The sequence below is a fragment of the Anabas testudineus genome, chromosome 21 (genome assembly GCF_900324465.2).
Source record: "Anabas testudineus chromosome 21, fAnaTes1.2, whole genome shotgun sequence".
Classification (NCBI taxonomy): Eukaryota; Metazoa; Chordata; class Actinopteri; order Anabantiformes; family Anabantidae; genus Anabas; species Anabas testudineus.
The window spans coordinates 6,777,511-6,802,861 of NC_046629.1; the positions used below are offsets into that span (position 1 = coordinate 6,777,511).

At 39.5% G+C, this 25,351-nt stretch overlaps 3 protein-coding genes across 7 annotated transcripts in view; 1 reads left to right on the top strand and 2 right to left on the bottom strand.

The window, feature by feature from the left end:
- slc49a4 (solute carrier family 49 member 4) overlaps positions 1-1,411 on the bottom strand; it is a 39,376-nt gene extending 37,965 nt beyond the window's left edge. The window contains exon 1 of the mRNA XM_026375564.1: positions 985-1,411. Coding sequence (XP_026231349.1) covers positions 985-1,279 — 295 coding nt within the window. The 5' untranslated portion in view covers positions 1,280-1,411. The remainder of the gene's footprint in view (positions 1-984) is intronic.
- On the top strand, positions 1,022-11,941 carry hspbap1 (hspb associated protein 1). 5 transcript variants are annotated; one of them, XM_026375559.1, is made up of 8 exons: positions 1,022-1,160; positions 2,406-2,659; positions 3,657-3,841; positions 5,480-5,616; positions 6,875-7,046; positions 9,117-9,200; positions 9,627-9,737; positions 11,183-11,941. In XM_026375559.1, the coding sequence occupies exons 2-8, from the start codon at positions 2,464-2,466 to the stop codon at positions 11,765-11,767; spliced, it is 1,470 nt and encodes a 489-aa protein (XP_026231344.1). In that variant the 5' UTR covers positions 1,022-1,160; positions 2,406-2,463; the 3' UTR covers positions 11,768-11,941. The 5 variants fall into 5 exon arrangements, with proteins under 5 accessions (XP_026231344.1, XP_026231343.1, XP_026231346.1 ...); XM_026375558.1 differs by lacking the exon at positions 1,022-1,160 and adding an exon at positions 1,500-1,646; XM_026375561.1 differs by lacking the exon at positions 1,022-1,160 and adding an exon at positions 1,642-1,731.
- Positions 11,942-12,152: 211 nt separating this feature from the next.
- Positions 12,153-24,928, bottom strand: slc15a2 (solute carrier family 15 member 2). Its single transcript, XM_026375557.1, has 22 exons — positions 24,843-24,928; positions 23,463-23,550; positions 22,357-22,498; positions 21,888-21,980; positions 21,581-21,680; positions 21,098-21,188; positions 20,942-21,019; positions 20,164-20,246; positions 19,961-20,044; positions 19,775-19,864; positions 19,156-19,200; positions 18,826-18,861; positions 17,618-17,706; positions 16,993-17,074; positions 16,294-16,419; positions 15,295-15,459; positions 15,138-15,184; positions 14,864-14,971; positions 14,577-14,676; positions 14,345-14,488; positions 13,568-13,672; positions 12,153-13,383 (listed from the first exon to the last, which is right to left on the bottom strand). The coding sequence occupies exons 1-22, from the start codon at positions 24,849-24,851 to the stop codon at positions 13,183-13,185; spliced, it is 2,106 nt and encodes a 701-aa protein (XP_026231342.1). The 5' UTR covers positions 24,852-24,928; the 3' UTR covers positions 12,153-13,182.
- Positions 24,929-25,351: the final 423 nt, after the last annotated feature.

The window sequence follows — 25,351 nt, forward strand, 5'->3', positions numbered from 1 at the left end:
AATATGATGGGATAACCCATGTTTAAATAATGAGAACAATAATACTAATTGCTGATGAATCACAATCACAAGATAACTTTATGTAATAATTTCGTTTTTGCTTGTGGCTAATAACTCAACTCCAGCCCGGTTGCTGTGTTGTTGCTACTGTTTTTGTCACCTGACGGTACAGGCAATGACTACATGTCAATCAGGTGATGTAGAATAACTGGTTGGATGAAAGGCCTCAACTCCCAGTAGCTGAAAAGTGCATCAAGTCTGTGCCATCATTCAAAAATTACTTTACATATGAATTATAACCCTTATAAAGAGCTGTTTTCAAAATAGTGGTATGAATATATTTGTTATTCTAGCTTTTTGTGACTTGTGATGGGCCTTTTTCAGTGTCAATAACAAATATTTATAGTAGTATTATGTGTAGAATACTTATTTTTGTCATTTTCTCTTTTCACACTATAATTATAATAGTTGAGGAATTGTCTGATAACAGTGAGATACATTGATTAGTAATTTATTGATTGACACTGTACATTTAGTAATTTCTAATGTTTCATCAGTTATTTAAAGAAATGCTGATTTATTTATCAAATATTGACACAGACAGGCAGGAAAAGTAGACATATATTAAAGTTACAGTGGGCTCGTTATTTTTTTTTTAATAGTTACTAAAATAAACTATGTGAGCAGGATATATATTTTAAAATAAATACGTTTTAGCTGGAAAGGAAAACACTGTTTTAAACCGGACTTTACCAAGAACCCCAGTGTTTACAGATAACACTATCATGTGTGGGATTCACGTTAAGTAACCGCACCAGGTTTTTATGATCTAACTAGTTGGCTACCTCCGAAAAACATCAATACACCATGTGTTATTTAAGACCTGCTGTTGTTGTGACTGCGATGGAGCCAAAATAAGCCCATAATAACAATAATGACATGTAGGACACCTTGTACCGATTTAGCTAGCTAGCGTTAGCTCACCCTTTTTATCCATTAACCACATGAAGAGCAGCCAGGGCACGAATCCCACCGGGCCCCACAGGACCAGGACCGCGATGTCGGACTTGGTGAAACCGTAAGCATGAGCGGCCGAGTTCTGGATAGGACCCCAGAAGTTCCACACCATCCCCTGGAGGAGTCCCAGCAGGGAGAACAGAGTGAGAACCAGCCATCTTCTCCCGTACACCCTGCTGTTTACTGGCGGACTGTTTGCCTCCGCATGACTAGGAACGAGAAGCGGCTCCCTTTCGGCCTCGGTGCTCGAACTGGCACCCATTGTAGCTTATGTGTCCGTTTGTTAAAGATCCAGTTTACACAGCTGTACAGCAATGAGGGGGATAAACACCCGTCGCACCGGGTTTCTGTCGGCCACACAAACAAAACAGCCCTCGGCTCCTGTGTCTGACACTTTAACTCCACTGCGCATGCTCCAACGGAAACGGTTCGCGTTGTGAAAGCTGTGGTTACGTAGCCGCCATTTTGGCTCCTTTGGTGTATTGGCTTGTGTGGCGCCGTTGTAGCGCGGACAGAGCCGAAATGGAGCAGATTCACAACGGGGCGTTCCAAATGTAAATTTGAACCCTTCCGCGTCATGTGATTGTTGTTTACTTCCGTCCGAGCCTGAGCTCCACGTGTAGTGGAAGGTGAGTCCACTGTGTTTTTTCCAGCGACCCCTCTATTTCTCCGAAGCTGGCTCGTCTTAGCTTTCCTGGGATATGTCTAGCAGAGGTTAGCCGACAGCCTCACCACCACATTGTTTCTGACAGTTTGAGGGGCCTTTTTGCACAAGTTCACGTATGATCTGAGTTATCTGATAATAAACTTCCTCGGTAACTGGTTGCTCATTATTTCACTTAGTTAGGTAACGTTATCCATATTGTCTCAATATGTAGCTGTAGTAACATTAAAGATTTAGTTTTATTAGGAGTTAACATAGTCTGTGCGGCAGTAAAAAGTACCTTCACCAGAGTTTGTACAGCAAGTTCGTACAAGACCTAGGGTATTAGAAATCAGGAACTGTAAGAAAACATTGATTATTTAATGTGTATACACAACATTGTCAAGCATTTTAACAAAGATCCATGGCATTCTGATTAAGATTTGCACGAACCAAAACCTTTACATTTGGAAAATAGACATTTCAAATTGAATGTGTGTGTGTGTATATATATATATATATATATATATATATATATATATATATATATATATATATATATAATCATTTAAATGAGGTTTCTTCTTGTTAAAGTTATTAAGACATCATCTTGTATGAGCTATTGAGAGGACAGTGTCAAGAGATGATAATGTATAAAACACATCTTAGCTACATAGGTACTGGTATTATCTCTAGGAGTTGATGGTAATTCATCACCTTAACGGAAATATCTTTTGTTTACCAGCCAATCAATGATCTACATCCCCAGTGCTGCAACCCACTCATAGTGTGAACCAGAGGCCATGGCTGCCCCCAGCTCCTTTAAACCATTCACCCCACACGAGACCCAGGGGATTCTGCATCATCTGCAGCAGCCTGCAGTCTTCATGAACATGACCTGTGGTTGGCCTGTTCTCCACTGGACTGCAGAACACCTGTCTGGCTGCTTTGGTGACAAACTTATCCAATTCAGACTTGGGAGTAAAGAGGAGATTAACAGTAAGAACAGAAGATTACTTCAGACAGATTTGGGCTGCAATAACTCTTGTGTAATTAATCACCTAGATTGAACATGCAGAATGAATTAGGATCCAGTTCAGAGTACCCACCAAGCACTCCTAGCAAACTGAAATTGTTCTGAATGTGATGTAGTAATTCTATTCCTACATTTACATTTATATTCCTTAAAACTGGAGGTCTGTGTTTTTTAATTAAAATCTTTACCAAACTTTCCACTTCACTCTAAGACATTAAGTCAAAATGGTCTGACACATTCCTCGTGCAACAAATTTCCATTTCCAGTATGAACTTCCAGCATAATTTCAACATTCATCAAGTTCAACATGGTAAATTAATAAACCGTTTCTGTTTTTGTGTTTCTGATCACATCAATGCACCAGCTTCATACGCCAGTTCTCTAATTTCAACCAATTCATCACATTATAATTGTCTGCAGTCTAGTGTTTCTCATCCTCTGACAAGTGATTATTTACAGATTAGACTGAAGTTTGCAGGACCTGGAGTATTAGAGACTGTTTAATGGTCTAATTTAAAATGTCACACAGGTTTTCTTTGAGCATCTGTGCATTTTGCCCTGCATGTGGCTCTAAAATGGCTACCGTAATGATTCCTCCTGTGATGAATGACAGAGAGTGTGTCCTGTAATAAAACCTAGCTAATTAGATTTCGAAATCATCTTTTTCAGCCACGACAGCTGACAGGTGGGCATTTCTCAAGACAGATTATAAATGCAACCACTCACGCATTGATGTACTTTGTTTACTTCAAGAAAAGCAAAAGTAAATCACTACAACTGTGATTTATTTTTCTCATAATAATGGGTAAAACAACATTTCATGCATCTTTAATGGTACGTAGTGCTATTATTCTGGTGTATTAATTGCATTTCGTATAAAGTAGATAAATGGAATTATTGTACTGATTACTCTCTGTCTTACACTTTACTTTCACTTGCTATTTTCTCCTGTTCTCTTAGCACCTCTGTTTGAAACCCAGTGTTCATATGTGGAGGCCAAAATGTCACACTTCCTCAGCTGGACCCGGGATCAGCCTGGAACAGATGTAGGACCTTTTGCCGAATACCCCTACTCAGATTACTGGGCCTATGCTGACTACAAATACATTGCCATGCTGTTTCAGGACCAGCCTTCTATCTATGAGGTATTCAGCGTGCTGTGTACAGTACATATCTCTATGTTGGTAAGCTATCAAGCCAGTTTTATAATGCTGGCTTTCTTAAAAAGCACAACAATTTTTATTTATAGTTTTAAAAAGGCAAATAGTCTTGCACAAAGTGTTGATGGATGTCAAATAGATTCAGGTCAGGCATTTAAATAACATTATATTGTTTTACACTAATGTTCAAAAGTATGGGGTCACTTGTCTGCCTTGTTTTTGTACAAAAAGCTAATTTTATGACATAAAATGAATGAGAAATACATTGTTGTCATTGTTGATGTTGTAAATAAGTATCAGCAAACATTAGTTCCTGTGCGCATTGTGTTCAGTTTAAAAGATTTCATAGAAAATAAAAAAAATCCATTTGAAATTATGCTAGTTAAGCTGAAAACATGTTGTAAACTTTTGAACCATACTGTAAGTTTATCTGTTGGGATGAAGTGCCAGCTACAAAATTATATTGTTGGGTTAGTCAACAACATAGGTTTATGGACACCAGTGCCTGAACACTGTAGTTATATTGTGTATGTTATGGAAAATACTCGTCTTCCTTAAAACAAAACCTGTGTCAGTATTTTTCAAGCAGCACAGTCATTATTGTATCATTTTATCTACATTTTTTAATTACGACTCACAGAATGTGACTGAGAAAACAGAAGTGGATGTAACAGAACAGCAAACATCCCATTGTGGTTGTAACCTTGAAGTAGTTTAATGTATTAACCTTTAAGTGAGAGAAGATTTGTGCCATTGCTGCCAAATTAAAACAAATAAAAGATAACCCAGGGTCTAACACATTCACATCATGTTACTAATCTAGTGGCAACACCTTCATCTTATCTACAAATTAAAAATTAAATGGAAAAGAAAACACATTGAAAGAGCCAAAATATTCCTTTCTACTCTCTCTTTTTATCAGTGCTCATTTATATTCATACCTTTTCCCCTTGTTTTGACATTTTCAATTAAAATGTTAAGCTTTTCCTTAACGACTTTATATCAGCTGCTATTTCTGTCCTCTGCAAGGCAGAGACATAAAAGTGCCATCCTTTCTCGAGTCACTGCCACACGTTCATTTCATTTTTACCTCAGTGATAAATTTTTATTGGGCATCCACCTGCAATTATTACCCGTTGACATTCATGCCTTTGAGACAGGCAGACATGGGCTTTTTACAGGATAAATGGTGCTGGGGAAAACGCTGCCTAAAGGCTAGATTGACCAGTCTGTCATTTACAGCAGACTGTGTATATGGTAATGACTTTGCTATTCGGGGATGCTGGTATGATTGCTGCACCTTTGTGCTCTGACAGGACATGATTGACAGGCCAGCGTTTCTTGAAAGATGGCAAATACTGTAGCTTGATTTCTCTACACAGAGACATCAATTGGCTTTCTATAATAGGCCCTGTCAAAGTAGTTGATGAGGTGGGGGTACATCTGTGAGCTTATGGCAGAATTGTGACAGTTGTGAAAATGTGAGTATTGTCTCCATGTCATGTCATTATCACAGACAAAACGAACGCACACATGGAATTTAAGAGTCAGACGTTATTTATTTTGTCCCATTATTTTAGATTGATAATTGTTGTTTGTATGTGGCGTGTTTGTGTGCTGCAGGATGTAAAGTGGTCCGACTTCGGTTTTGAGGGACGTAATGGGAGAGAGAGCACCTTATGGATCGGCACACAGGGGGCCAACACGCCGTGCCACCTGGACTCTTATGGCTGTAACCTGGTATTGCAGGTACAAGGACGGTAAGGATCGTAGCATGTGGTTGCTGCTTTATATGCACTAAACAAAGTAGCTGGATTTAAAACCAGTATCCTGATATTGTATACACCAAATGAACAGCAGAGGTTTCTCGTTTATATTTCCTTTTATCAGGTTAAAAGACAAGTGCAGTCAATAAAAGACGAAAATGAAAAGTAAAAAGTTACCATAATAATGAAAAGAAGTATGGACTAGAAATAGTCCATTGGTGGTTCTATATCCCGTTTGTCATTAAACATTGCACTGTATTTACATATCAACAAGACTCGTCTCAAACATAAAAATCATTACATGGGTAACAGTTGCTTTGTTCTTATTCAATGTTTAGTTTAACAATTGTTATTAAATATATAAGATGAAAACCACAAATGGAGATGCTGAGAGGATAAGAGAGTCATACCTGTCATAATGGCTTTGTGTATTTAATATACTGGAGTACAAATAACAGCAGCTATAATTCTCTACATTGGTGGTGGATGAAGATCCCTTCCTGTTAACCACCTAGCTCTCCTGCAGCATGAAAGGTGCAGGGTACTGTAACTGCTGACACAGAATGTGGTCTGTCCTTTAACCACCCGAAAGAGAGTTAATTTGTCGCAAAGCTCAACGGAGCGAGGGGGAAAATGGAGACGCAGGGTGAGGCGCTGTATGGGGCACTGTGAGTCGAGAAACAAAAGGGAAAAGGTCTTTTTGTATCTTATCTCAGTCTGTTGTTCTCCCAGAGAGCAGCGGCTTTATCTCACTTCTTGTAATTGGGTCCCGGGCTCTTTTATTTGGTATTGATCTCAGATGGAATGAAATTGAGCAGGAGCCGTTCTCTGACATTGCTGATCCATGAAAATACAACAGTGCTGACTGATACCACGACAGGGTCAGATAAACAGAAAATGACGTGCGAGTGTTTTTAAATAACACCCATATTATTCAGAGCTAATCTGAGCTTCAGGAGAGAAAAAACAGTTTTATAACGGCTGATTTGCTGTTCCCTCTCAAAATGACGGGATTTTATTTTTAGATTTATAAAACAGTTGGATTTAAAAATAATAATTTCCAATACTTTTGATTTTTTGAAAACAGTGTTTTTACAACAAGCTGCTCAGTGAATTAACAGCTTACAGCATCATTAACCAACACCACTGTGTCTGAGCCACACAGTTGAATTAGTTCTTAACAATCTTTGCCTGATCATTTAGTCTGAATTTGTCCCTGCGATTCAGCAACTGCCATGTTTCCCTTTTGTAGGAAGCGCTGGCATCTGTTTCCTCCAGAGGACACTGTCAACCTCTACCCAACCAGGATTCCCTATGAGGAGTCCAGTGTCTTCAGCCAGGTGAATGTCCTCCGTCCAGACCTGAAGAGGTTCCCGGCCTTTCAGAGAGCCAGGGCCCACATCGTCACTCTGCAGCCAGGACAGGTCAGGACTCTTGACAGCAAACGGAGCTCACATTATCAGCACATTTTTATCATTTATGCCGTTTTCTTTTTATTTATTGTTTAGTTTATATAGAGTGAATACCAGGAGGGATGGTTAAATTAAGACTTCACTGTCAGGGTGTCGTATAAATCAGTTTAATTGTCTTCTCAAATCACAGATGGTCTATAGATAATGAGCATTTTTCACTATTTTGTGGCATTTATAGTTTAAATAGATACTTCAGTAATCAAGAAGATAATCAGCTAATGAAGTAATAACAACATTAATATAAATCTAGAATATTTAAAAATCTGTGTGAAGGAGGAATTAAACAATCTTCAAATCATAGTTTGTTCTCAGTCAAACTATTAAACTGTGAATACCATGTATCATACTACAAATAGAGCTGAATGAACGGAATCACACGCCTCAGGCAACACTTCTATTTTAACAAAAACCAAAAACATTTTCTTACTGAAATGTAACAAAGAGAAATTGAACACCTCTTTGTGTTGTTCAAATCAAATGTGTTTTTCTGAAAACAGAAAACCACCAAGCAGGACTTACTGAAATCTGATGTTATACAACACTGTTAGTTCTGCAACTATGATAAACTGCTTGTGACACAAAGGCGATAATCATAAAATATAGTTATATTGGTCCTTAAGCTCTGCACATGTAAAATTAGACTCAACAGTAAGATTTATTCCTTGTGATGTCCTCATAAAAGTGTGAGGCAGGGAGATGGTTGTGACTTGTGTTCCAATTAAAATCTGGCCTTCTCAGTAATACTCTATCACCTTCAACACACCGGGGCTTTTAGATGGAAGGAAGTGGAAGGTTAAGCCACATTAAAGTCGGCTGCGCCGTTACTCTTGATGTCTTGTCAGGAGACGAGTCACAGGGTCAAGTCGAGGCCAGTAGATCAACTGACAGATCAGTCAAGTTCCTGTCATCTGCTCTGCTTTTAAAGCAGGTGAGTTCAGAGTCAGTGATGATTGAAGTGTTTCACAATCAGAGGCTGACTTTCGTGGTGCCCCAGTTTACAGAGACGCCCTTTGCTGCTTTTGAAGTAGTTTTCCATTCGGAATCACAAAGGCAAAGTTTTCTAGATGGATTCGCCCTACTTCTCTCTGTTTCCGATTCCACCTGCATCGTATTGTTCTTCAAGAATCAAAATGGTGACAGGGCAATTATGCATTTCTCTGTTTTCACTGTCTGCTCGCTGGATCTCCTGTAGTGTGCAAAATCAGGTCCTATAAGTAACACAAAACCCTCCTCTCAGGTATGTGTGGTGGCTGGTTGGGGAGTGATGTGCAAGTCAGGTTCTCTGTTGATACTATAGCAGGCTGCCTTTGTTTATCGTTAATGTAAAGATTAGAATTGAGTATCTTATTTTAAGTAAAACCACCTTCTCTTTTAATATTGTAATTATATCAAGGTGGTTTTAGGGTAAGTAAAAGCTTGACTAGTTTGAGTGGATCCTGTGGTTCTAAGACTCTTTTGAGCATGGATGGTCATGCTTGATATTTGGGAACTGTACAAACAAATTAAATAATTAGGAAGGGAGATGTCCCAGTTGTCCGTGTCTCAGGTGTGATCCCATGACCTTTATTTGCTGGTAGTAAACCCCACGCAGATCATAACCCCTATTTTGATTCAACACTGACCTTGATGTTATTGACCTCCTTTTCCAGTCAACAGTCTCACTGGGCTTGGTGCGAAGATACAGGTACAAACTAATCTTCTGTTGTCACGAAAAGTATAGTCTTCAGAAATCCTTTAGAAGAATCTACCACTGCAAATCAAATCAAAGGACAGATCATTCTTCTTGTCTTGTCAGGCTACAAGTCATGAATGAGTGAAGACTACGAAGGAGGCAGGAAATCAATGAGGCTCACCGACTGTAATAAAGTCAGTTGAAGAACTGACAATCTAGGGGGAGAAGGTGTACGCTGCCATCTAGTGGAATATATTTCATTTACCAGAGAAATGGAAGGAAACAGGACAGGGATGAGTAAACTGTTCACCCACTTGAACCTCTGATGACTTTTTATCCCCTCTGCTCAGGTGCTTTATGTCCCCAGGCATTGGTGGCACTATGTGGAATCAGTGGATCCCATTACTGTCAGCGTCAACTCCTGGATTGAGTTGGTAAGCAACCCATTTAGGTCTCTTCCTCATCCTGAACTGTTCAGCTCAAAACCTCAAATAATGATCAAAAAATGTGAGACAGGTTAGCGCTCCTCCTCTTTACCCTGGAGAACTCCTGCTCGGGTTGATTCAGGTTGATGTCCCCTCAGCTTTGAGTAATGAACAGGCCTGGCAGTATAAGATTCGCTGTCATTATGATGAGTGTCTGTGCGCAGCAAGGAGCGTGTGCTGCATTAAAACAGCACCCCCTCCGTCAGACAAATGTTTATTCAAAGCCCAGGTCCCTCTCCAGCTTTCCCTGCAAGGTCACAGACACAACAAAGTCGTCTGTAGCGTCACCTAAGACGACGTCTTTATCGTTTAGCGTGTTTATCTTGATATGCAGAACTCATTCTTGCTTTGCTTTGTCTTTCCTTTCTTGCACAGGAAGAGGATGATGTGGCAAGAGTCGGCGAAGCTGTGACCAAGGCTGTTATCTGCGCTATTAAAAGTGCTCAAAGTGACGACAACACTGACGACTGGCTCAACCCGACCGAGGTAGCAAATGAACACTCTCTTATATGAATTACTCATCATTAGTTTTTTATTCTTAATTACTCTCTCGGATGAATAGCTACTTATTTTATTTCTTGCTACTCATCATGATGACACATATAATCTAAGCTACCACAAAAATACATTTTTATTTGCTAAAGGAAATGTTTGTCGCCAAATGTTTGTCGTTTTTTTTATTATGTAATAAAATCTATGAGAGGATAAAATCAGAACACATTTTAAGTCACTACTAACAAAGAATTGATGAACAATGATTCATACTTGATTTTAAGTAGAATATTGTCTTTGTTTTTGCAAAATTACATGAATACACTTAACCAACATTTAATTAAAAACAAACAAAATTTGAATATCTGTGCTGCCTTTCACACTGTATATACTGTATATAAATGAATTCTACAAACTGTTTTAGTGGGATATACTCTATAGAGATAAGCAAAGCCACGTGTTTGACTCAGCATCCATAGAAAGGCCTTTATGCGTGTAATTCCCCCAAACACTTGTATCGGTAAGCTCACAAGCTTCCTCTTTTAAGTTGGCGTGAATTGAAAAGCTCCACCTCTTCAGACTCTTTGGTCACGTCCTTCATCGTGCAACATTATTGGTGTAAAATATAAATGATTTTTTTTAGCTGACATGATCCAGAACTACTTAAGGTTGATGAGACTCTCGTCTGGCTGTGATAAATTACTAACCCCAGTAACTCCTGCAACTTCATTTTTCTCTGTATCAGTTGGCGTAGCCACTTAGCCTTTCCTGCTTTTACTGCACAAGGTTTATTTATTCCACCAACAGGAAATCATTTACTGTTTAGTCACAGCATCAGATGCTGTGGGCAACCACAGATGTTCGGGAGAGACTAAAGTTTTGTGTACCTACAAATAGAGAAGAGGACCTTACCTTGGAGCACTCTCACTTCTCAGTGGTTCAAAAGCTGTTTTTGTTTTTCAGGAGCTGTACAGGTGGTGTTCAACATTGTGCTGCACTTAAAAGTGTACATCTGAATATTACACTGAGTCTAAAGAGTTTAGAAACTGGTGCAGTCTTCAGAATATATAACAAAAATATATTTTTTGTTACCCTTTTAGTTTTAAAACTAATTCACCAAACAAGACATGAGTTGATTCTCTGACTTTCAGTTTTGTTTTAGGACAACAAACACGTTGCGGTAGTTTTTGTCAAGCATAGCACAAAACTTTGAAACAAAGGCCTCTAAAATAAGAAGTGTTATTTAAATGACAGGCCTAACATTGGGTTCTAACCTCAAAATCAAACACTGCCCTGCACCATAAACCTCATCTTGATCGTATTCACTTAGCAGCCTTTTATAATAGTAACCCAACAAAGGGGTGAGCAGGTTATGTGTCGGACAACTGCTGCTCAGAGAACTCTATGTGACTCTGTGTGTTTGTGTTGTGTTTTTCCAGCATGGTGTAACATCCCATAATGAGAATATGCAGTACGTGAACCTGGCAGTTAGAGCTTGTGCCCAAAGACAGACAAATCGCTGCAGCATCAAACTGAACCAAGACCAGATAGAGACTCGTCCAGTGAAGCGAGACTCCGCCGGACAAATCAGGAAAAATAGCGACCCACTGAGACACTGTTCAACCTTCAGTGTTCCCTTTGGGCCACATCTCATGCCTGTGCACTGTCAGCAAAAGGATTCACCAGAAACAAGGTCAATGACCACAAAGGATCTGGAGGTCGAGTCTCGTGGAACTTGCGAAGACGACTTTGCACAAGATTGCGCTGTGAGCTCAGGAGCAGCTCCGAGAATTGATCCTACATCTGCGGCCAGACTCCACCAAGCCGTATGTGAATGTAGCCCTGGTTTTACTACAAGTAAAGCAGGTGACTGTGTGGGTGGGACGTCAGATGAATCGAGGAGCGCAGTAGTAACCACTAATGACCTGTTAGACTGCCTGCTGCATCCTGATATCATCAATCGCGTAACTGAGCTTTTACTGGAAAGACACACAGGAAGTCACAGGACCACTTCACTGTCATAATCACAAACTGTACACAACATGCTCCTCAGTGGACTGGTAATGGTCTCAGCTTCAGGAGCCATTTCTAATGCTAATGATTTCAGGAGCTGAGCTGCTTTTTTTCCTCCCTCTGGGTTTCACTGTCTTCTGTCATGAGTTCTTGGACCATAATAAATAAATTGTATGTGTTTCTGATATCTGAACATATGTTAATTACAGATTTTACACAACATCATGCATAGATCAGCCACAACTGGTGGTTTTAATGTTGTTGTGGTGGACAGGGGTCAGCATGGCCAAAATGTAATGGCCCTGATCACCACTGAACTCTAAAACCACCAGTTGTAGCTGATCCCTGTATATTGTGATGCAGAATTATTCTATATATGTATATAAAAAGAACGAAAAACGTAATTTTTTTTAAATCACCTTATTAAAATTTCCAACAGCACAAAAACACATTTCAGCATCACAACTGACTATTTACAGACCTTAATAGGGAGCTTCCAATTTACACTTTTCCCTGAATAACAAAGATTTAATCAAGTATTTTGTGGCTTTAAATGACCCGTTGGCACATAGACAACAAAACACATACTTATCAACAGGCTTTTTTTCACAGCTGACATTTTCACTTGTCATAAGAGAAGCAGAGATAATAATATACTAATAATATCAATGATTACTCTGTTTTATTATAAGTGTCCAAGTAAAGAGTGACAGTCAGTCAGCATGAACGACACCAGGACCCTGAAACTGAATCTGCTAAATGCACTTCAGCGTCTATTACACATGTGCTTTCCTTAGTATGATGTGTCACAATGTCTTCAAATTAAAAACGCAAAATCAGTCTTGTCCTAAAATCAAACTGTATAGTAATACAGTTGCAAGACGTTCAGCTTATTGTTCAATAATGTTGTCCCATCAAACAATTGAATGAGAATTTGATTGTTTTCCTGCCAGTTACTGATCTAAGATGCCAAACCAGATAAGCGTTAACCGCTGTTTCCAATGGGTTCTAGGTTATTATTTAGTGTCAGAGAAAACAACATTTTTACATAATGTGCAACACACATTTACAGAATATGACATCTGACATTAATTTATAATCTTACTATTGATCGTGGTGTGGGAAGTCACACAGTATTTCGCCTCAGTTTAACACTATTTCATGTATTCAGTCTCATTCAGAATATTCATCCCTGGATTCTTTTACATTTTTAAGCGATCAGAGTCATGAAGGTTTTAGATATTAAGTGAGGTTATAAACAAATACTGGGCTGCATAGTACTTTTTCACATGAAGTACCATAAAACAAGAACTGCGGTAAGAGAACATTCAACATGGCTTCTTGTTTAACTGATCCGACGCTTCACCTTTTGCAGCCAAATTAAATCAGCTGCACTAAAGAAGATGGTAAATGTAATTAAGCACAGTTACATTCTGGTCTCCTTCCCCTTGTTGTTCATCTGTATGTCATCAGTCTTTTGCTTCTTGTCATCTTCCTCCTTCCCTGAATCCTTCTGGTAAATCTTGTCCAGCTGATCTGGGTCAACGTAGGTGTAGAAGTAGGCCATGAAGGAGAAGATGATGGAGACACCCAACAGTAGACCAGCAAACAGCGCAAACTCTTTCCACTAGGACAACAAATACTGGTTTTAGTGTGTGGACAGTATTGGCAGCAAATGAAAAAAGCATCATTTCTATTTTTTGGGGTTTCTTGAAATGCTTTCATTTAGTTTCGAGACATTTGTTACTATTCAAGACTGGAACTCAGAAAATTCACATCTGCACATTTTGTACAGGATTTTAAAGTTGTACCTGTTCCAGTCCTGCTCCCTCAGCCACAATCAGCACTATTACATTTCCAAACGCGACAGTGAGCAGCCAGCCGGCCTGCAGGACAGACTTCATGTTGGCTGGTGCCTGAAGGGGAGAATAAGTCCAGTGTTAGTGAAGAAAGCCACAGAGATTTATAGACTGTTGCTGTATATAACCAAACAACAATAAAGTTAAACTAGTTCACAGGAAGGCAGGATAGCTGGAGCATCTGCCATTATGTGAATGGTTGGAAAGTAAAGTCACTACTGAAATTAAGGTTTTTCCATGAAGTAACAGTTTCCCAGAAATTTTATTTTCATGGAAATTTGTAGGTTTCACAATAATGGATTTCATAGTAAAAAAAAGTGTCAGTGCCAAAAGAAACTTGAGAAACTGCTCCAGCATCATAATGTCTTCCTCACTATCTGCTTGGATTGGATTCGGTCACTGGGTGAGAGGCAGGGAACACCCTGAACAGGCTGCCAGTCCAAGACGGACAACCATTCATACTCACATTCACACCTATGGGCAATTTTAATTCACAAATGAACCTAACTGCATGTCTTTGGACTGTGGGAAGAAACCGCTCCACAGAGTAGAGGTTATGTACAACGACATCGGGAACTAAAATTTCATTAGCAAAAGATCTGAACCAGATTTTCAGAGTAATCGATTGAGGCAAACAATGTGTCTGAGTGTCAACCTCTTCCTGTCTTGTAAACTCTACAAGGTACGGAGTCAGCACCCCATTTCAAGTTAATGAGTATAATGACAAACCTGTGAGTAGGAGAACTCCAACCCTGTAATGGAGAACATGACCTCTCCAGCAGTTAAGAGCACGTACTGAGGGATCTGCCAGGCAATGTGCACGTTGTTGGCTTGCACATCCTCCATCTTATGAGGCACAATAGTGTCTGACTCCTAACAGAGTGCACAGACATGGTTTCATGAGGGTGTGTAATCTTTTGAACATTTGTATAAATGTTATTTATATATCAAGCATCCTGACATTGGTTAGTATGACAGTGTAGGAAGCTCCAAAGTCCAGCAGGCCCAGATTAAGATCAGAGCACTCCTCTGACTGTGAGATGCAGCTGACATCAGGGTATCTACGCAGAGGCAGGAAGTACATAGAAAATGACATGAAACAGAAGAGACAACAAAAACATAGCATGTTTCACTAAGACACAGAACATTTTTATCTAATAAAAAGAAAAGAAACTATCAATGAAAATTTGCACTTGAGTGTTGAACTGAATCATCGGCTAAACTGGAATCGTCTTCAGTCTTACTCACTCTGACCGAGGCACGGTCTGGTTTGGAGAAACGCTGTAATCACCGGGCACGTGGAAGGATTCCTGTCCAACTGTCAGGTTTATTGCTTCTGGTTGTGTGTTGAAGAATCTGTTAAAATTGAATAAAACAGACTCATGATCAGACTTAACTAAATAATCAAGTTATTTGAGTTGACCTACATTTCTATAAGAACAGAAATACTGTTTGTTTTACGTTGGACTTTGAGGCTCAATGCAATTTAAATGTTACAGAGTCAACGTTAAACAAATTTTACCTCAGAAGAGGACTCCCATTTTCATCTTTCGTAATGGTATCTTCGGCCTGGGCGATAAATAAACATGTTAAGAGCATCCCTGTCAGCAACATCAGTTTATTTTCTCCTATTTATGTTAATAATTTGAAATAAATAGCTAGTTTTCAGGGACACTTACTAGTACACACTCAATTCCAGCAGTTGTGGAATAAAAGAACAGACTGTATGCTGTTTCTTCTATAAACATCTGGGTACACTCAGAGGTGCTTCCCTTGAACGTAACTTGAATCTTCACTTCCTTGCTGGACCCTTCAAGTGGAAGTGTTTCATATTTTGGTGGGTCCTGAAACAGAAGACAAGGGGTTCATCTTCCAGTTCTTTACAATTGCTTCAGCTTTTGAGATAATTAAATATAATTTATCATTCAGTATTCCACTTTATTAGTACTGTTGAGCTATAAACCTACTATTGCAGTGTATCACATGCTGCAATTGCAAAATTATCCATAGACTACAGACAGTCACGTTAAGTAAGTTTATAATACCTACAAAGTCCAAGTTTAGCTTTTTGAGTTCATTCAAATGCAAATACAAATTAATGGCATTGAAAAGACAAACAGTCAAATCAGTACCTTCAGGTTGTACAGACGTGTTAACTGCAGTTGTTTTTTGTCTCGTAAACTGGATGTTCATAGTTTTACACGTTCCTTCTTATCTTATTTACATTTAATGATTTGCAGACGCTTTTATCCAAATCGACTTACACGTGAGGTACAAGGCAAAATATCTACACATAGGAGAAGAGCTTTAAAGTAAAGTGCTCAACTGTTTCTGTTTCATGTGAAGTGCAGAGAAATAAATGAATGAATGAACAAGAGAATGATCATTATTTATACTCCTCATACAGTATGTTACATTTAACATTCTCTGTTCTGTGCTCCTGGTATCTCAGTGCAAACAAACCTCTGCAGAACAAATGTTTAATCTTAGTGTGGAATTCACTTGATAAACAATGATAATATAATTGATTGGAGGGGGCGATAAACCCTGCACACAGCAACACTCTCTCACACGACCGACATTGTCACATACTGTACACTCAAACCTCTGGTTCTCCTCTACCTCCACATTAAACTGTATTTTCAAAAAGAAGTACTTCACTACTCTTTTCTGGTTACCTGAAGATATCCTATCGGCTCTGGAAACAGGTTGTTACCAGGGGTCTTCACGCTGATATCACCGTCTGCCAGGTTAAAGACCTGCAGCAGACAGTTCCCTGCAGGTGCAGGCTCCACCACTGTTTTCTAGAAGACACACAAGGACATTAGAGTTCTATACTGATAACTATTAGAGAACACTATATTATTGTTTTAGAAAGACTAATATAATTACACTTATTTTCTGTGGAACGCTCACATTTTTAGATATAATCAAAGAAATCACAAAAGGAATAAAATACAATAAGCTACACATTTATTATGGCAAGTGGACAACACCGCACTTACAGAGAGGGACAATAGACCTGGATGACACTGTTCACATAGGAAGGTGCTTTACCGTTGACAATGGTCATGTGAGCAAATGTTAGAAATTAGGGATGTAGTATACATAGATGAAAAAGAGAAGAGGGCTGAGAACAGAGCCCTGGGGCACTCCAGTAAAGAGGAAATGAGAACTGGAGACTTGCCTCTGCCAAGATACTTTAAAGTTTACCCATGTAGGTAGGGTGTGAGCCTAACAGTCACGCCCAGCTGACAGACACAGATCGAGTGGGATTAGGACTCAGCACTGAAGGGAACTTACTTCAAGTAAGTAAAGGTTTTGACAAGTGTCTCTTTGTTTATGTAAAAAGAGGAAAGACTGTTGCTCATACGTACCACGACCTGCACCTCCACTAGTGTGGCTGCTCCAAAGGCGAGGGCTGCAAAAATCATCCCCGTGACCATTTTCCTTAGAGGCCTGTAGACCCAGAGTTGGTAAAAGTCAACACTTTTTACATATTTTGTGATTTTAAGTCCAGTGTGTTGTTTACTGTTCTGACAGTCAGACTTTATCACTTTTTGTATTGCAAGGGTGATTTCCACATCCTCACTGATCTGACTGATAAGAGACTACCTCATCAACATCTGTTGTAGGTGTCATTTACAACCTGAGTTATGTACTAAACAAAAAAAATCAGTAATTATAGCGACACTATAGCCTGGTGTTATTTGTGTGTTGAACCAACTGATACAACATGTTTGCTCATGAAAGCACAGGAGCAGGTCTTCAGTATAAAAATTTAAACCTTTTTGTTTTTCACTGATTAAAAATAAAGGACTTGGATGTGTTTTTATTTGTATGTGTGTGCAAACATTTCCTTTATTTGTTAACTATTTATACTCCTAAAGTGTCTCTGGGATATAAATGACAGGTCACATGGCTCATTTTCCCCATTGTAAGAGGCTTCTTAAATGTCTGCAATAAAGACAAGAACGTCCAAAACAACCGGCTCCTACTCACGTAATGTTGATTCTGCAGAGGCCTACGAGTGGGTATATGAGGAGGTCAAAGATGGGTACAAAGACGAGAATCAGCAGAGCATTCAACATCTAGACAACAGGGAGGGGTGAAACTCAGCTTTAAATCAATATAAAAGCTCTATAAAAACTTACTTAAACTCATAAAATCATAAAGATTAGAGTTACACAACAACAAGACACTAAGAGAGATTCTATTTAGATATCACCAGTGGAGAGATGGCAAGATGCCTGTGATAAACAGCTTTAAACGTGTTTTCGTGACAGTAACAGCATCACTCAAAAGTCATCTTTAGTAGGTTACATGAGATATAGTGACGTGGCACAGGGGTGTGTGTTTTCATTGGAAATTATCACTTACGCCATGGATGTGTGTACAATATAGTCCCTAGTATTTGAGAGCACAATAACTTGTAAGGTCAAAGAGACAACTTTGAACTTTAGGCATTAGAGGTTGTTTACATCCAGCCTACAACAATAAAGGACCCTTTTAGACAAGGTCCAAAAATGTTCCACATGACCATACTGTATGCTTGACTTGCTATAGACCTTCAGACTTGCAGCGAGATACCAACTGTCTGCTGACTTCGGTTAGTTCAACAAACAGGCACCAACAATTACACACGATGCCTCAAAGTTTATTTAATCCTGATTCTTTGTATACAAAGGGTTGACTTGGATGTTAACAACCTCAATTTAACCTCATAGCTATTTTTAAAGTCCAACCCTATTCATAAGTCATAAGTCCATACTGGTACTATTGTTTACAGCTCTCTTCTCCAGCATGTTGGATGTGAAATGAATAACTGTCCAACTAACTACAGAGTGCAGTCTAGTTCTGGTCAATCATTTAATCCCTGTACTGAGCTAACCTATGTACTGTATCAGTTAAACTGACCACAGCAAACCTTTAAATGGCTTTAGTTTGTGCTTTCTGTGATATAGATTTACATATCCACAATCCAATGACACCGAAAGTGATTTGGTGATTTTCATATACGATGTGATTGAAATTATGGATCGAAGTTTCAAACCTTATCCTAAGCTTTAATAGAGCATTAACAATATGCATACATACAGTAATATATGGTATTTGACACTGTCAGGCAAGAAGTTAAATCAGCTGCTTTCCTGTATCTATTTGGAAATTAAAAAAAAATCTGCAATGTCCAGAAATGAGATCTCACATACCTGCATTTGGTCTGGTTTAATAATGAAGGTATCTCCCTGCAATAAAACAAGATGTTATCTGCTTGATGGGAAAGACACTTAAACTTTAACTTCATAAATCTAAACCTGATGAGCGCAGGATTTATCGAGGCTATAAAGAGTAGAAATAACCGAAATGAAATACTTAATTGTTACATGTCATCCCATAGAGGAATCAATATGAAGATCTGTTTTACAGGACATGTTGTGCAATCAGAGGAACAGCAGAACCCACCCAATGATATCAAAGTGCAGTAAAATATTATCAGCTGTTTGAAATTTAGCTTTTACTTTATGTAAGCAAACTCTTACAAAAGACAAGTTCATCCTCCTGGCTTGAAGTGTCCAGCGTGAACCCTGCAATAAGGAAAAACACTGTTACTGTCACAGTATTTTGATGCGACAGCTTCACTGTTAGGATATTCAAACAACCCTTAAACCACAGCAGACTTTTGTTTGGTTCCCTGGAGAGGATGATGGCGAACTGGTAAACATGTGATCTGCCTTCTATGGAAGGCATAGGTTTTTTTTCTGTTTGCAAATACAATAAGGAAGAATGAGTTTGGGACAAAGGAAATTCAGGAACGTTGGGCACGGCTTTGAGGTTTACCATAATCACATGGCTGTGTTGAGCGTCGGCCAGTAGAGAAGATTACACATAGTTACAGGATTTTATGAAAGGGCTGTGACACAAGACCTTGGCTTTGCGCTGGCTGAGCAGATTGATCGTGTATGTACGCTGCATACACGCAGCAGTTACCAAGAACTGTTTATGACACTTGACCAGTAAAAACCCAATAATGTGTTCTACATTCTTAACACTCTCTGCTGCTGCAATGATGCTAAAACCTGCATCAATGGTATGACACATGGGTGTGAACGAATTAGTTGACTGACGCTGCCCACTCTCAAGTCTTCTGTTCTTCCATACCTGCTGATCAAAGAGAGCCCAGAACATCGGCAGCGGGATGTAGAGCACCAGAACCCGAAGCACCATCTTAATCTCCTGTATGAGACGCTTCTGTTGACACACAAAGACACACACACGGGATGGATTACGAAATGCTCTTTCGAATACAATCCTCAGAAAACATATTTTTCTGTTGCGTCATTATACCGAGTACTTCTCTTCGGCCCAGTCCAACCAGTGTTTCCTCTTAGGGTCATACTTGGAGCTTTTCCAGCGGTTTTTGATGGCAAACTGAAAAATCAAGTAATGTACTCGTGTCTTTATTATAGTAGCAATAGCAATAAATCAGCATATTTTCACTCAAAATATTATAAACTGTCTCATATGATTGGAGATGGAGGATGACTCACGCCAATGCATCTGCAGACTTCCAACAGGATGTTTCCCTGGGGAGGATTCCTCTTGTACAGCCCGCAGCCAGCAATGAACACAACTACACAAGATGGATGAAGAGTTAGACTTGACTCAGAGGAGAGAAGGAAACAGTTTACTCGAGAAATGGTTTGGCCATTGTGCAACTGCTTTATTTGCCTCATACCACGAGTATCAACATGCTTTCATCAGCTTTCATTAATATATCAGCGAATTCAAATGAGGCAAAGGACAGACAAAAGCGTAGACTTCCACTGGCTCGTGAAACCCTTTCAGGCAATAAATGCTAACATGTTGTAAACCTGCTCCAAGCTTCTATTAGTGAAGGCCATGCTTTGCCTCACGCTCCCTGGCATCTCCACTAATAAAAGCCCTGTTTGTGTTCACAGTGACCAGTCATCCAAGCATGAATCCCACAAGGATCCGGGGTGACAGGAATTCAAACACTGAGACAACTGACTGTCAGGATGTATGTGGAGAGGCACTGATCAACAGAAAGCCCAGCCTGTTAAAAGCTGGACTTACGTGGTGTAAAAACAACAGATCGCAGCCTGAACCAATGCTGTCTTCTGATATTTGAGTTTGTTTGGACACTGATAGTTAAATTATTAAACTGAAGTATTAAGTTATAGCCTGTTGTTTCCTGTAAAATAAATATTTTTAGTAGCAGTAGTACTTTCTGGCAATAAACCAAAGTATCTTTCACTACTCTGCGGGATCACATCAGACCAGTGATGTTGGAGGCTGGACACTCACCCAAAGCAACGACCATCAGAGCTGCAGGAACTCCGAAGGCCAGAGCGTAGCAGTCTCCACCGAAACACTGCACATCCCCTGCAGGACACAAATGTTAGCAGTGTCAGTGCGGCGATGTTATTCACACAGGGTGGGCAGAAGACTGTGAACACTCACCTCTCAGTATGGGCGTTATCACAGTGGACAAGAGGCTTCCAGCATTGATTGACATGTAGAAAATGGAGAAGAATTTCTGCCTCTCGCTGACCTGGAGGTGATTTACAGAATAATCAGAATACACTGTTTTATTATTATACTCTTTATTATCTATGTATAGTCAAACGATCGTTCTGCTGTACATCACTATTCTGTCTCGTACTTTTTAAACTATTTAAGTGTTCTACCCAGGGAAATTCTGCATTTTTGGCCACGTGCAGATAGAAAAAACAAGTTTACAGATTAGTTTACAGAACTTTGCACTGATTTTTTTTATGGTTGTACTAAAGAGACAGTTAAGCAGCCTTTATAGATGCCATCGCTACCCCTCCCTTATACTGCACAAGACCTGAAGAAACGCTGTAAAATGAACACAAACTGGCGGGAGGTCAATTTACAAACCTTTATTACCAACAGAGGATACTAAAGATGTAGATGCCTTACATTCTCCTCGTCAAACTGGTCTCCTCCAAATGCTGCCACACAGGGCTTGATTCCGCCAGTGCCAAAAGCAATAAGTATCAGGCCTAACATGGACAGAGCGCTGGAACACAAAGATACACAAAACACTGCTGACATCGAGCTTGATTAAGGAGAAACTACCTATTAACAGCAGTAGTGAAAACACATTGTTAATTGACCAGATGACAAAGAAACTGATTCATCATGGGCTCTGGAAATCTATGATAGTCATTCCTTTAGTGTTAGTGATTTAAAATGAATCAAAACTGGTGAACTGCAGATAGCTTACATGTGCATTTCTTTGTTTCCTACAGTGGGAATGGCTCCAACCGACTTGACCACATGGCCGATCACGTAGACAACAGACAGGTAGATGATGGTCCTGTTGACAGCAAACGGTGATTATGTACATTTAGAGCTGCACTTTTATTATTATACAAGATCTCAGTGTGTGCTCAGAGTGATTCATCTCCCCTTGTGAGAGCTCTGAGGTTAAATGGCTCACATTTTGAATGATGTATCGCAAACTCAAAGCATGTGCCACACATGGTCACACATCCACAAATACATGATGGCTATATCTTTTCATTGCAGAATTCAAAATCTCTGACTGGCTCTATAATTGCAATGCTTTAAGCAGTCCAGACCACAGTGATACAATAATATCTCTGCACATAAATCAAATGGCCTAATAACGTGGTTTAAATTGTTTAACTAAGTCTTTAACTCATTTGGAAATGAAGGACAAAATGACTCACTTGAATTTCCCGAGCCATGAGTCAGCGATGAGGGCTCCCAGTATCGGTGTGAAGTAGCAGAGGCCGCTGAAGGCGTGGTAGACAGCGGTGGAGAGGTCCGGGTCCCAGCCCAGGTAGGAGACGAAATAGAGCGTCAGCACCGCTGTAAACCGACAAACAAGGAGAAGTTGTGTCCTAGTTCAGGGAGCTCCTGAACCTAAGAATCCCTGAATCCAAAGCATGTTGGTCAAAACTTCAGCAGCATCTTTATTCAACCCTCGTCAAGGTCAGAACATCATAGACTGCACTGTATTTACCAGATATTTGTGTTGGGACACTGGCAGATTCACTACATCAACTGGACCAAAAGAAAAAGGACCAAGGACCAAGATAGGTACAGAAACCAGCTATGTCCTTTGTCCAGTCAGTCATCACAAACTCATGTTGTGCAGCCAAGCATTGTTCAGACCCAGACAGTTTTATTTTTACTTATTCTATGCTGAGGAGATCCCAAAGATCGCAAAGAAACCAAACCACAAGAGCGTTTCCAACTCTAAATAGCTGCACCTCCACACAGAACCAGCACTAGATATGAGCTGGAATTTATTCTTTCTGGAGTTGTCCAGGGCGAAATATTATTTTCATCGCCGGATGTCAAAGTGCAGCCAGAACGTGCTCAGCTGCTGGACCTGACGCTGCCTGTCTGTTTTTTACAGATGATAGTTCATTAGACCTGCAGTCGACACTCAGATGGTTTACAGCTGAGTCCCAAGAGGAGGTGGAAAGCAGCAGAAAATCAATGGATGCATCAATAAATGTGTGAATTCTGATAATCAACTGATGTGCTAAATTAATGTGGTTATCTAAAGGACTCCCAGCTCCTAAGTGGAATTAATTTGATTCATTATTGACTCACTGTCTTCTCCATGTAAACTGCTGAACAGGTAACTGGGCTTTTGCACAACATCCTTAAACTGTGTCTGTGAACTGACATGTGAGGAATAAGTGAGGTCATGTGAGGGGAAGCTCGAGCATCATTACTCCGTTTTTTACTCAGTAGCTACTCTGGGAATATTAAATCAAATCATATCATATCACTCAGGTCAATCCACAGAGAGTTTTCATACCTTTCATGCCATAGTAGGAGAAGCGTTCACAGAACTCATTCACCACTATGAAGCAGATGCTGGTCGGGTAATTGGTCCCACATATTTTCTAAAAGAGGCAAAGTTTAAAAATAATATATCATTATATACCAATGATAAGAAATACGAATAAATATAATACAATAAGAGTGTACTCTTATAAGAATGGCAGTTTTGTTCTGGTTATTGTTTTATTGTATTTCTGCAGTGCAGGGTTTTTTAATTGTATAATTTATATGTTATAGTTTAACTAGACCTTTATTAATTTATCTGGACAAGACAACACTTGTAAATTAGGCTACATACAACAGAATGAGCTGAATAGCTCAAATTAATTAATTTCTGGTTAATGTATAGAAATTAATTCAAAGCATTTACGAATGATTAAACGTTTAGTTTACTCATCAAGCAATAAATGTTAAATATTATCTAGTCCCAGTTTACACAGTATTTTTTTTTTTTTTTTGTCTTTATTATATCATCATTAACTGAACATTTACAGTATCTGGAAACTGGCTGCAGCACATTCAATTCTTATTAAAGACTCAATGAATCTAAAAATAATTATTATTCAACAACGACAATAAGAATTGAAACTAAAAACTCAATTCCCCTGAGTTGTGTCTGTCTCCCAACTATTCACACAGTCTGTACGTGTCACATAAAACATAAACACATAAAAAAATAACTGCAGTAAAGTTCACTTACACTGAAAAAATCTGTATTCAGCAGTTTCACATCCCCTGCACAACAAACTGTTTCCCCTCCTGTTGCAAACCATTCCCACCGTGCACCGTGTCTGAGCAATGCTCAGAGCATCGGAAAATAGCATTTAAACAGGTTTTTAAAACAATATAGTGACAAAGTTTGCAGAAGAGGTAAACACACGTCGATCATGTGAAGCCTCAGAGCTGCTGCACACAAGAAACGGACCGAACCAAACCGAGCATCCACCCCCAACCATAGATCTAGAGAGGAGGGGGTTAAATGCATATGTTTTCATTCAATATGGGTGAAAATCCCCGTATAACCATTTTCTAGCACGGATGGTGTGTGAGCAGCTACACACCACCCTTCTCCAATCTTTTCTGCGCCTGTTGCATCATCGCGCAAACACCCACCGACACGGTTCAGTGAGACTCGCTGTGCGCGGAGACTTGAAGCGCGCCTGCGCTGCCATATGTCCACGAAGTCGTCCGGGACAGATTCGTGCAACTTTTTTTTTTGTTGTTGTTGTTGTTTGTTTGTTTGCACTGCTTTTAAAAGTCCATTTTAAATCGTTTCCTCCACTAAATCGTGCAATCAACCAACTTAAACGACTTGATTTGATGCCACACACACAAAACTATCGCTTCCAGTTACCTTAGTCATGTTGCTCTGCTGGTTGTGGGAGAGTTTGGATCTCGGCTGCTGCCTCGGGAGCTGCTCACTCAATGACTGACTGTCCAAGTCCGTCCCACTGCTCTCTGAGGACATGCAACTCAAACCTCGAGCATTATGCATCACCGCTACTTGCTGGAGTTAATGTTCCACCACAGATCTTCACAAACGCTTTAATTGCTGTGGGATAAACTCCAATCAAGATTAAAAAAAATTAATATATATGTGTGTGTGTATCATCCAGATGAGATGGTTTAGGCCTATATTAGGTCTGATGGTTGTAAGAGGGGGATCAGGAGCTGCAGCCTCTCTGGTTGTGCAGCTGCGTCGCTGTTAAGCTCACAAGCGCAGAACTGAACGTAGGATTTAAGATAAAAAACGATGGTTTTACACTTTGTAAAAGACTATTTTTGTTCATTTAATTATTGAATGTAAGGTTTTGAAATATCCAATATAACATCCTCCTTTAGATCTGGACTTTTTAGGCCTCT